Here is a 12,557-nt window from a genome sequence, read left to right on the forward strand (position 1 = left end):
AAATTATCATTATTTTGATATTCTAACAGAACATGCTTATTAAAATTGATCAAACTTTTATAAAGTGACAATGATTATGACATAAATAAATACAAAAGTGAACCTGGTTTTAATAATTGGTTAAAATTGATATGGTAATATTTAAAATTTATTGTTAAGAACCTACTAATTAGGAATAACTTAACTGCTAAATTATTATGTTTATTAATTAGAAAATCATGAATATTTTAATATCCTAACTGAATATTTAAAACTGATTGTTAAAGACCCATTAATGGAAAGGTTTAAATTATGATTATTTACGTATCTAAACAGAATATGTTTAGTAATTTGAAAATCATGATTATTTTCATATACTAACAGAAGATTTAAAATTAATTGTTAAGTACCTATTAATGGAAAAGTATTTTAAATTTGCCTAACGTTTTGTTTAATTTTTAAATCCATAAAACATACTTTTAAATATAATCGATTGTTAAGTTCCTACTAATTAGGAATAATTGAATGCCAAAATTACTTTTTAAGATTAATAGTGTAATATTTAAGATTGATTATTAAGTAAAATGATATTATGATTAAATTTTTATAAATTGACGATGATTAAGACAAAAATAAATACAAAAGGGAACCTGATTTTAATAATATGTTAAAATTGATATGGTAATATTCTAAATTGATTGTTAATAACCTATTAATTAGGAATAATTCAACATCTAAACTATGATTATTTACCAATCCAAACAGAATATGTTTAGTAATTTGAAAATCATGATTATTTTAATATACTAACAAAATATTTAAAATTTATTGTTAAGTACCTATTAATGGAAAGGTCTTTTAAATTTGTCTAATGTTTTGTTTAATTTTTAAATTCACAAAACATACTTTTAAATATAATTGATTGTTAAGTTCCTACTAATTAGGAATAATATGTTAAGTTCCTACAAAAGTGAACCTGGTTTTAATAATATGTTAAAGTTGATATGATAATATTTAAAATTAATTGTTAAGAACCTATTAATTTTGAAATATCTTCTCTTTGATTCAAGTATGAAACTTATCCTTGATAAAAAAAAAAACTAACTACACTTAAAGATTTTTTTTTTCATCTCTATGAATATGCTTTAGTGGAAATGATGTAATACAATCGTACATGGGTCAAGGTTTGTCCCGTAGACTTGTTAATGAAAATTTTTTTAGAGTAAATAATCAATTTCGTAAAAAAAAAAAAAGACATTATCAAGTTATTCCTTGAAAATAATAAAAAATTTCTCAAAAAACAATTTATCACTCGTTTAAGTTCAAAATTCAAAAAATGTTAACGTAAAAGACAATATTAACATAAATCAAAATTCAAAAAATGTTAACGTATAAGACAATATTAATATTTTCGAGAGAACTAAAATGATAATAAAATCCTTCGCTCATTTTATTACTTTGAAAATTAAATCAACAGTAATAGACAATCTTATTATAATTAATTTATTATAATAATGACTAAAAGTTCCATGACAGAAAAATGCATTGGAAATGCAAGTCTTGGGAACAGAAAAAGTGCATTGGAAAGACAAAGAAAAGCACATTGAAAAGCCAAGTCTCAGGAACAGAAAAATGCATTGGAAAGACAAACATCTTGGGAACAGAATACAAATAATTAATTATTACATATTTACATTTACAATGGAAATAAATGAATAAATGCATCGTAACCAAGGCAAAAGCAACGCAAAAGACAAAAAATATTAAATGCACAATAAAATTAAAATCAATAAAAATCATTAATATAAATGGAGGTTGATAGTGAAGTTTTTGGGCGGGAATGAGGGCTCTTGGCATTGCCACACGTAAGCATTGACGCATCCACGTCAGCATCAGGCAAAGAAAACAAAGTTTTCTCCTGCAAAGAAAAAGAAGCATGTTCAGGAACACCAAAAAGATCAACATGGTTCAAGAACACCAAAAAATTAAATCTTTTTCACTGCGAGAACTAACAAAACAAAGGCAGAACAAAAGAAACACGAAATGCAAAGGAAGAACAATACTCAACCACGGTCAAATAAGGCCGAGAAAAAAATCAATATTTTCCATTGTCAGAACCCAAAAATCAAAGCTTTTTGGAGAAAAAATCGCAGCTTTAGAAGAAACAATGAACATGCAGTGAAAAAACAAAAAACCGAAATAAAAAAACGCATACAAATGCAAAAGGAGGTAAAATGAAAACGTAGAAGGAGACGAGGAGGGAAAACGAACCTAACAATGAACATGCAGTGAAAAAACAAAAAGCCGAAATAAAAAAACGCATACAAATGCTAAAGGAGGTAAAATGAAAACGCAGAAGGAGACGGGGAGGGAAAACGAACCTGTAATTTATCCAACATACTATGATCTGTGGCTTTTGTCTTGCAAAAGAAGAAGAATACTCAACCACGGTCAAATAAGACTGAAGAACACAAAAAAATTCAACCTTTTGTACCGACAGAACCCAAGAATCAAAAGGAGAAATGAAATACATTACAAACATGTTCTTTTCATGTTGGACACTATTTGTTGTCTTCGTTATTATTGTCGGTCACAAAGATACCCAATGCTACATATCTGAACCCAAAATGCAAGAAAACCAAGAGAAAGCAACGTCGGAAAAGGCTCAGGAACACAAAAAAATTTAAGCATTGACAGAGAAAGCAAGAAAATGAACATGTGTTCATGAAGTTTGGAGATAAGAATCAAAGCTTTCTGAGATAAAATGACAACTTTAGAAGAAACAATGAACATGCAGTGAAAAAGAAACCAAAAAAACGCATACAAATGCAAATAGAGGTAAAAAAAGAAAACATAGAAGAAGACGGGGAGGGAAAACGAAGCACATCAAAACCACATCAATAGGGATAGAGGAAAGAACCAAAGCTTTTTGAGATAAAGCAAGAAAACGAACCTCTGTTCATGGAGTTTGGAGATAAAAATCAAAGCTTTTTGAGATAAAAATGACAACTTTAGAAGAAACAATGAACTTGTAGATAAAAAACAAAAAAACGGAAAAAAAAAATGCATACAAATGCAAATAGAGGTAAAAAAAAAAAAAAACGTAGAAGAAGATGGGGAGTGAAAATGAAGCACATGAAAACTACATCAACAGGGATAGAGGCAAAAATCGAAATTTTTTGAGATAAAGCAAGAAAACGAACCTGTATTCATGGAGTTTGGTGATAAAAATTGAAGTTTTTTGAGATAAAGCAAGAAAACGAACTCGTGTTCATGGAGTTTGGAGATAAAAATCGAAGCTTTTTGAGATAAAAATGACAGCTTTAGAAGAAACAATGAACATGTAGATAAAAAACCAAAAACAAAAAAAAAACGCATACAAATGCAAATAGAGGCAAATATCACATCAACAGGAAAACAAAGCACATGAAAACCACATCAACAGGGATAGAGGCAAAAATCAAAACTTTTTGAGATAAAGCAAGAAAACGAACCTGTATTCATGGAGTTTGGAGATAAAAATTGAAGTTTTTTGAGATAAAGCAAGAAAAGAACCTGTATTCATGGAGTTTGAAGATAAAAATTGAAGATTTCTGGAAAAATGAAAATAAAAAATGGAGAGAAAGAAGAGAGAAGGGGGTGAGAACGGTAAGATGGTGGAATACCAAACGGGGGAGAGAAAACAGTGGAGTACCAAATGACAGAGAGAAAAAAGAAGAAATGCAATGCAATAAATTAAAAAACGTAATAAAAAGGATGCAACTGAAATAGGGAGAGGAGGAAAATGAAAGGTCCTGCATTGGTATTGGTACTGCGTCGGTAACGCCAAAGCATCGGTAAGTGGTTTTCATTTTTTTAATAATCAATAAAATAATAAAATCATTAATAATAATAAAGTATGATGTGATGTTTTTAAGCAGGAAGTTGGATAGCTGGCTGTGCGACACGTTAGCCCTGGCAATGCCACGTCAGCATTGTTAGGGCCTTGTTTGTATCATGATAGATGATAAGGAGGGATGCGAAGGAGGGGCGAGAATGAGAGAAACCCAGCACCAACAATACAAAGACGGTCGTCAGGGCAAGACCATCTTTGTATCAAAATAAAAAATTTCATCAACGACGGGTTTGCAGAGACGTCTTCGTTGCATTCGAGTTAATTACAAAAACGCCATTGCTGCGCTTTGTAAGACAGTCCTTTCTAACTGCCTTGGAATCAATGACGTAAAAGGCTCAATTTTTAGTAGTGGTAAAAAGATTATATGATCAATTATGCCTTACGTGTTCTCTTTTCTTTTTACTTTTTAATTTACCAATTCTCTTTTAGAATGAAAACTTTTCCTTCAAAATATTTTGTGGATAATGTATTGAAACTTGGAAGCTTCATGTTAATTAATGGAAATGCTAAATTTTAAGAAAGAACTATAACACTATAACCAATATGGGGAGTGAATCTTCTCATGGAAAAATTTCACAAGACCTTGTCATGTAAATTTTTTGTATTCTTCTCTTTCTTTGTAAATATTAAATAGGCGAGTCCTTATAAAAAATTGTAAATATTAAAAAGAGAGAGATAGTGATAAAATTTTCACAAGATCTTAAAATTTTAACATAAATAGATCCATTCCCAACCAAGATGACACATTCAATCAGTGTTATAAGTAGTGAAGAAAACCTTATTTTCCTGCATCGTGTATTTATCATCAATATCTCCACATAGTTATGTTACTCTTTTAGGAAGAGAAAATGAGACATTTTGTCTGCATGTTTATAGCTATAAATAATCACCTTACATAGGGTAATTTGGATCCATGTGTTTATTACTTTAAATTCTCTATCCTTGGTGTAGATGATGCACATGGTTTACACCAAATTATGGTGTATTGTTCACTGCAATAACTACTTGTTTGAAGAATCCATTAGTAAACATTATTAGAGTTTGAGATAGGTAATGAATTTTCTTTTATTGCTATTATTGTTAGGGAAAACTTTAGATTTAAAATGAGTGGTTTGGTCTGATTTCATTTGTCATTCTATTCCCCTGAGCTTTATTTTGTTATCACTTAATTATGAGGTCTTTTCCAATTTATAACTAAATTTAACAATCAACAAATGAGTGGCACGTGTGATATAAACCTCTTTTCCCTCTGTTCTTTTTTCTCAAATTAAATAAATTCTTCATTACTGCATTCTATTTTATAAGCTATTTTCAGTAAAATTTGGATCACAACAGCTCAGTTATTTGAGTCCATGAGGTTGCATAGTGATATCATGTCTAATCCTAGGAGAATTGTTGGATAGATACAATGTATTATGTGCATTTTTTATTTTGGGACCTTTCATGTAGAATATGCAGACAAACTAGATGTTCATATTGGTTTGTTTCACAAATTCAATGTGTCTTTGTTGTGTACCCACTACCCAAGGTTGTCTTCAAACCCAAATGTGCAGCGAGAAATCTTATTTTTATCTGTTATTATTTTTGCCTCTTATTGGTTTGTTTCACAAATTCAATGTATGTTCTTATTGGTTTGTCTTCAAAAGATGCTCTGATTAGTTTAGTGTACCATCAAATAATGTAACTTGCATGTTGTCTCATTCATATCTACGACAATGTCTCTAGTCAATTTATCTGGCTTGCTTGTGAGTGTTTAATTTTCAATAAGTCTTATTTTCTTAATCTCTTGTAATTAATTTTAAAATTTATTTATAAAATTAATATTTAATGATAGATTAAATATAAATAATACATAAACCTCTTATTTTGATTTAATCTATCATTTAAATATTTATTTAAAATAAACTTTACTATTAATATTAATTACAATCATGCTAATATTAATTATTTTTAATTATTTATATTTTTTATGGGATATCAAGTAGAAAAAATATCAATAATTAAAAATAATATTTAATTCAAGGACGGTACTGACATAAGCACCGTCTTTGAAAGTTCCTCGCTTTCTAAGACGATGTTTTTTGACCCGTCATTGAAAGTTTTAAGTTTCCACGACATGGAATTCTACGACGGTCAATGACCATCGTTGTATCCAATTTTTTACCGTCTTAGAAAAGTTTCTTATAGTAGTGGCCATTTCATTTTCCTTTAAAATTTGTTTACTTCTAACATTGTTCCTTCTTATTCTGAAAACAACATTTTGCAAAGTCTACCGAAGGATATTGGAGATGTGTTAAAGGTGTGGAATTTACACTCCTTTATCCTATTTTTCAACAACAATGAAAATGAGATCCACTGCAAGTTGAATATTTGCTACACCCATAGGAAAATTGTCAAGATTGCTAAAAGATGGAAGGAATTCTACACAACCAACAACATTTTGAAGGACACAACGCTTCAGTTTGATTTCAATTGCGCTATGTCACTCAAGTTTGATAATTAAAATGCTACCTATGACTGCTTAACTTTTTTGTATATTTTGTCTAACGAGCATATTATATTTGCAATGCTAATTTCATTATTTACTGGGTTTGTTCATTTATTTATTTTTTATTCTATGTGTTTTAATTATTAAAATTAAAAAATTAAAAAAAAGCGTCTGATTTGTGTGTATGCACGGACCCAATACTAGTTATTATGTAAAAAGCTAAGAGTGTGTTTGGATGGAGAAATTTAAAATTCTGAGAAATTTTAAATTCTAAGAATTTTAAATACTTCAATTGAAATTCTTTTATTTTCAAAATTTTGTGTTTGGATAAAAAAATTAAAATTATGAGGATGAAAAAAATGAATGAAAAAAAAGAGAAGATATGATTGGTGTGCTAGTTATACGTGTTCCTCTATGCTCACACCCGATCGATATTTTAAGAGCTCAGACGGTGTTTCTTGAAAAAAGACTATAAGAAGAGAATTTCAATTTCTCACCTTTTAGAAGAAAATTGAAATTCCAGATTTTTAGTTGTTTAAAATTCTGTTTTAAAATTCCAAAATTTTAAATTCTTCATAAAAAGCATCCAAACAATAAATTTTAAATTACAGAAATTCAAATTTTCTAATAAATTACTTTCCTGAGTTAAAATTATCTATTCAAACGCACTCTAAGTGTCTTGTGTGAATATACGAACGTAAACATATTTTGCCCCGCCAATAATTAATCTTTTCAATTTTTTTTATAAATTAAGAATTTTTAGCTTTTATTTTTATGTGTTGGCAAGGGTTTTCTTGACTTGGTTTCAGTTCTTCAAAACTGTTATGAGAAGGAGGAATTCTATTCCTAGAAGTCAGGCGTCAAATTCCAATTTTGATGGTCTAATTCCAAGTTGGTAAGGTGGCCAAATATGTTTTTTTTTTTTCACTTCATTTTAGGATCTGATGCCGTATTTTGTCTTTTAAAAAAAGATGTGCCAAGTGTTATTAATGGTTCTTTTCTTAGTTAAGGGGAGATTGGATTCCCAATCTGGCTTAGTGAACAATAACTTAGGCCTAAAGTAGAATCTAGAACTGTCCCAACCATAAATTATTTGTAAGCAGGAAGTGTCTTCGATTTACCACGGATCACATATGCTCGATCTTTGTTATGAAATACTCTCAGTCTCTCACTTTCTAAAATATGAAAAGAAAGAAAGATTATATTAGTAACACATTTTTTAATATATATTTTAACACACTTTTTATTACTAATTAAAAAATTAAGAAATTTTATGGGTCTTGTTTCTTATTTAATAACTCATACTCATGATTTTGAAATTTTTTTAAAAAAAATTAACTAATGATAGAAAGTATGTTAAAAAAAATATTGCTTTAAAAAATCAGACAAGATTGGCAATTCAAATGATAACTCGAAACTAGTCTAGTAGTTGGTTTGTTACCTCTAAAAAACTAACTCGTCTCAAAATTGTTGGAAACCGGTCATGATTGATACAAAAATCAATACCAAAAAGTTATTTGAACTAGTATTTTAAAATTTTCCATTTTTTAATATTTTAAAATTTAGTTATTGATATTAATTTATAATTTTTTATATCTTGATTTTCTAATTATATATTATTTTATTATTTGAAATATTATTAATATTAAAAATATAGATTTAATTATTGTAAGTTTGATCATATGATTTAACTACAGTTAAACTAACAAAGCGTAAATCAATATTTTTATTGATTTAATCCATTTAATTTTTAAAACATTAAAAAGTTATGATAGAGAATGCGTTGCTATCACTATTTTTTATATCAATGGTGGAGTATGAACCCATATATGTGACTACTCTGCAAAATTAAGCAAAATGATAAGAATATTTACGTAGCACATATTAAGACATATTTCACATTATTACTAGTTCATAAACGAATATACTAAGCATAAACAAATCCAATTCCAAAATTTGAGAAACTTGGAAAACAACAACATAACATAAACCTATCAACACCACGCGCAACTCTTGATTACCGTTACATTAATCGGAACTCAACCCATAAAAATGAAGCAATATACTCTCCATTTTCTAATATAGTGACACAATAACAATAATAATAATGGTAAATGTCTCCCTCAATTTCACACCATCTCTGCAAAAGGAGAGTGAAATTTCAAGGGACCAAAATTACAGGGCAGAAGGGGCAGGTGCTGATGCAATAATGGCCTCTGACACGTCAGAAACAGGGCCAGGGGCAGCTCCTGAGCTCACAAGTTCAACCATGGCACGACGAGGGTTGGTCTTGTGCTTTTCACACAGTTCTGGCAAAAATACCCCTGCATCACATCAAAGAAAACTTAGTTATTATCTATGCTTAGAAAAATATATAATTTAATTAATGATTAGATATTTACACTAAAATAATTTTATAATCATCTAATCCCAAAAGGATGTTAACATAACTTTGAAGGTAATTAACTAATTATTGTAAAAGTCAATAAATTTATCATGTATAATAATTTATGATTATTTGATAAAATAAAATTGTTTTTCATTATAAATGCATGATTTTTTTCCTCTCAAAAATATATATAAATAAAGACTCCCCATCAGGTAATCAAATAAGAAAAATACAAATATTCTGTCACAGTTATTTTTAAAAATTATTTCTTTGTTTCATAAAATATATACCTTGATTAGATTTGAAGTTAAAATGTTCTAGGCTTCTAGTTCTAGGGTATTTGGTGTCATATGGCTTTCATAGGAATGGTGAAAGCATGAGACAAAAAGCAGAACATGAATTAGAATTGCCCTATGATTAAGAAAAGGTAACATGCAGCATATTTTTTCTTGTTTTTTTATATTTTATTTTTGAGATGGGGTTATTGTATTAGTTAAGAAAACACAAACAACAACGCATGTATTAACACGCAGAAGAGTAATTCAGAAGAGGCATCACTATTCTTGTTAGTTAAACTTCCACTTATGAAAAGTTATTCAGAAGAGACATCACTATTCTTTTTCTTTCTCTTTATGTTGAGACGGTACCTAATGACCACGACTATTAATTTTATTAATGGGTCAATTCTGCAACCAAAGTTCAAAAACAAACGACTACCAAACATGTTAATTATGATCGTGCATACATGTTTTGGAAATTAGAATTATTACGAAATGATTTCCATGTTTTGTTTATTTATAATTATTTTATATCACCTTTTTCTACACCTTTCTTTATACTGGTTGAAAAAAGAATCTACTGGTGACGAATTTTATTTAACAATTACATATAAATGGTTTTGCCATTAATATTTTGTTTTGTATGTATTGTACTCTTTCTATATGTAAGATGATTTGACATTTTATAAGGAATTATAGAGAAAAGCTACTTGAAATATACATTTAATTTGGCGTTGTGTTGAAAAGTAATTTTTAGAGTATGTTGAATTGGACAAAAGAATGTGATGATGATAGATAGCATTATCAAGGAACAATTCTTACCCTCTCCAGCAGCCAAGTTGAAGAAAAGGTCAACAATGTTGGGGCACTTCTGGTAACATGCAGGAGAGCAAAGCTTGCCGGTGAATTGAGGCTCAAAGAAGGCATCAGATGAAATCCCAACAGAGTTCCTATCAACCCCACATGCCTCCACACATTGGTCTGTCTCTATGTAGTCTGCCATCCTCTCCACCACCACTTCCGATGTCCGGCATTGGTACTCGACGCCACCGTCGGCTGCCTTCTCAGTCTCCAACAAACACCTCTTCCCTGATGAAGCTACTGAGAAAGCACACACTTCCTTTGGCAGGTCCTCACACACCATCTCAGCTGCCAATTCATAAATTCCACACATGTCATCAGAAAACTTAAAGACAATAACAACAACAAAAGTCTTATTTAATCAGGTGACGTGGGTTACATAGATCACACTTAATCAAAAAACTTATCACTAAATTTCAGGTGTCAATTCATAAATTCCATTCATGTAATATACATGAGAAACCTTAAAACCATAACAACAACAAAAGTGCTTAGCCAAAAAAAAAAAAAAAAAACACAACAAAAGTCTTATCTCATCATGTTATACCGATTACATGGATCACACGTAATGAGAAAACTTATCACTAAATTTTAACTGCCAATTTGTAAAGTAGTATTTTATTTATGTCATGAGAAATCTTACAACAACAAGAATAAGAAGTGTTGTCGGTTACATGGATTATATGTAATAAGAAAATTATCATTAAAATAAAAATGAAAAAAATGAAAAGTAGAACGGTGCATTGATGTACTCACCCAAAGATGCATGGATGAAAAGGGATGAAAATAATAGGACCAAAGGCAATTTGGTAGAGAAAGACATGGTTCTAAATGATGTGTGTAGTTTGGAAAATAGAGATATTGTTCTTTTGTGAAAGAGGGAGTAAAATGGGTTTTGCGTATGTAATGAAAAGAAAGGAAGAAATGGGCACAATGATTTGGGAAAGGAACTAAAGGGGTATATATATTTGTCGGAAAGTAAAACTGCGCGTCCCTAATGGACTTATGCACGCGTTTGGAAGGTTCACACACGTTGGCTAAGTCTTAGACCTTTCTCAATTAATTAATTATTTTATTTTTCATTAAATAAACAAAGAAAAATCTTTCTCTAAAAAATTGGTTCCATTTTCTTGCGGTTTGAATGCTGAGTTATTTCCCTTTTCGTGGTTGCATACGAGTGCGTGATTATTGACGACTACCTAAGACGTGTTTGGATGTCTTAGAAAAACTTTGAAGTTTCCAACAAACTAAGGCATAGAAGTCAAGCACCATTTGTTTATTTTCCCATTCATTCATTTACCGAAAACTTGTCCACTTCAGTGTATCGGGAGCATCGTTGGTTCCAAACAAATTTGTGATCAGTGGGGTAACGTGTGCCTATCAAAAATCAGTTTTGAATTTAATAAGGCAAGCTTGGAAAGTTAACACGGATGCAACTGAAACATATGACTATAAAATCAACGAGGTGAATTTTAATTTTTAACCAGAAAGTAAAAGCGATTAGGAGGATCTTAATGTTTGGAGTTTAAGATAGTGATGTGTAACAAATTAAGTCCATGCCGTGTTTTTTTTCAAGGACAGAAGACAAAAATTAAGCTAATGTATGAAATATTATGCAATTAGTCATAACTCAAAAGCTAATCTATCGGTGAAAAGAAAATATAATTAAAGTTTCATGTTAATTGATATGACTGAAAATATGTGCACACGCATAGCGTGCGTACACGTGTCAAGTAATTTTAATGGGGGGAATCAATTAGTAGGAGATAGTCAAGTTTCCCCAACCAATTATACATGAAAACTGTACAAAACTGAAATTGATTGTCAACACTCAAGAGTTTAACTGCCCCTTATAGGTACGAATATATCAAGAAGGATAAATAATAAATCCATAAATTATTGTGACTTTAAACGGTGTATGAGTATGAAAAGAGAAAAAGGGGAAAATATTGTATTTTGTAAGTTATATTTTCTCTCTGAAAAAATTCTCTCCAAACATATTTATGAAGCATCATAATTTTCATATAAAAATCTCCATATTAAAGATCTATTTAGTAAAAAGTTGTTAATTAAAATTAGTTATTGAATTAGTTAATAAATGTAAAATAATATAAAAAATACTGGCTTGAAGAGATACGAAAGTTCTTTTTTCTTCAATTATAATGTGTTTGGTTCATCATCAAGATCCACCTCTCTATTTTAAATTCATGATCAGATCAAAAGTGAAGAGAAAAAAAAAAAGACACAAGAGGCTATGTAACTAGCTTTCACGTACGTTTATTGCAATGGATGTGCATCCAAACAAGTGCTAAGAAGATAAGGGAGGAATTTTGTTAAAATCAAAAGATAAAAATGAAAATAAAAACTATGAAGCAATATGGAAAAAAGGCAAGTTAAAGTTAATTCAAAGCATTCTTGGTGAAAATATAATCCAAGATTAAGTCATTTAATTTCAAAGAACTTGGGAATACGTAAAGTGATTAGTTACAATGAAAGGGACTTTAACCGTACAATGTGTAAAGTTTGAATTCTGGGATCATCACAATCGCACAACTTTGCTTGTGAGAATTATCGATCAAAAATCAACAGAATATATCGTATCTTAATTAAAAAAGAAAATTATATATACGATTTTTTGGTGTATACTAATTAAGATTATCTTCTAAT

General features: G+C 29.6%; 1 protein-coding gene and 1 long non-coding RNA gene across 2 annotated transcripts; both read right to left on the reverse strand.

The window, feature by feature from the left end:
• Nucleotides 1–1,597: 1,597 nt before the first annotated feature.
• LOC106798372 (uncharacterized) lies at nt 1,598–4,004 on the reverse strand. Its single transcript, XR_001387794.3, has 2 exons — nt 2,361–4,004; nt 1,598–1,897 (listed from the first exon to the last, which is right to left on the reverse strand). It is a non-coding gene; the product is annotated as an uncharacterized lncRNA (long non-coding RNA).
• Nucleotides 4,005–8,072: 4,068 nt separating this feature from the next.
• LOC100815307 (putative PAR1 protein) lies at nt 8,073–10,825 on the reverse strand. Its single transcript, NM_001255776.3, has 3 exons — nt 10,647–10,825; nt 9,852–10,178; nt 8,073–8,686 (listed from the first exon to the last, which is right to left on the reverse strand). The coding sequence occupies exons 1-3, from the start codon at nt 10,711–10,713 to the stop codon at nt 8,538–8,540; spliced, it is 543 nt and encodes a 180-aa protein (NP_001242705.2). The 5' UTR covers nt 10,714–10,825; the 3' UTR covers nt 8,073–8,537.
• Nucleotides 10,826–12,557: the final 1,732 nt, after the last annotated feature.

The sequence above is a fragment of the Glycine max genome, chromosome 1 (assembly GCF_000004515.6).
Source record: "Glycine max cultivar Williams 82 chromosome 1, Glycine_max_v4.0, whole genome shotgun sequence".
In the NCBI taxonomy this organism is placed as follows: Eukaryota; Viridiplantae; Streptophyta; class Magnoliopsida; order Fabales; family Fabaceae; genus Glycine; species Glycine max.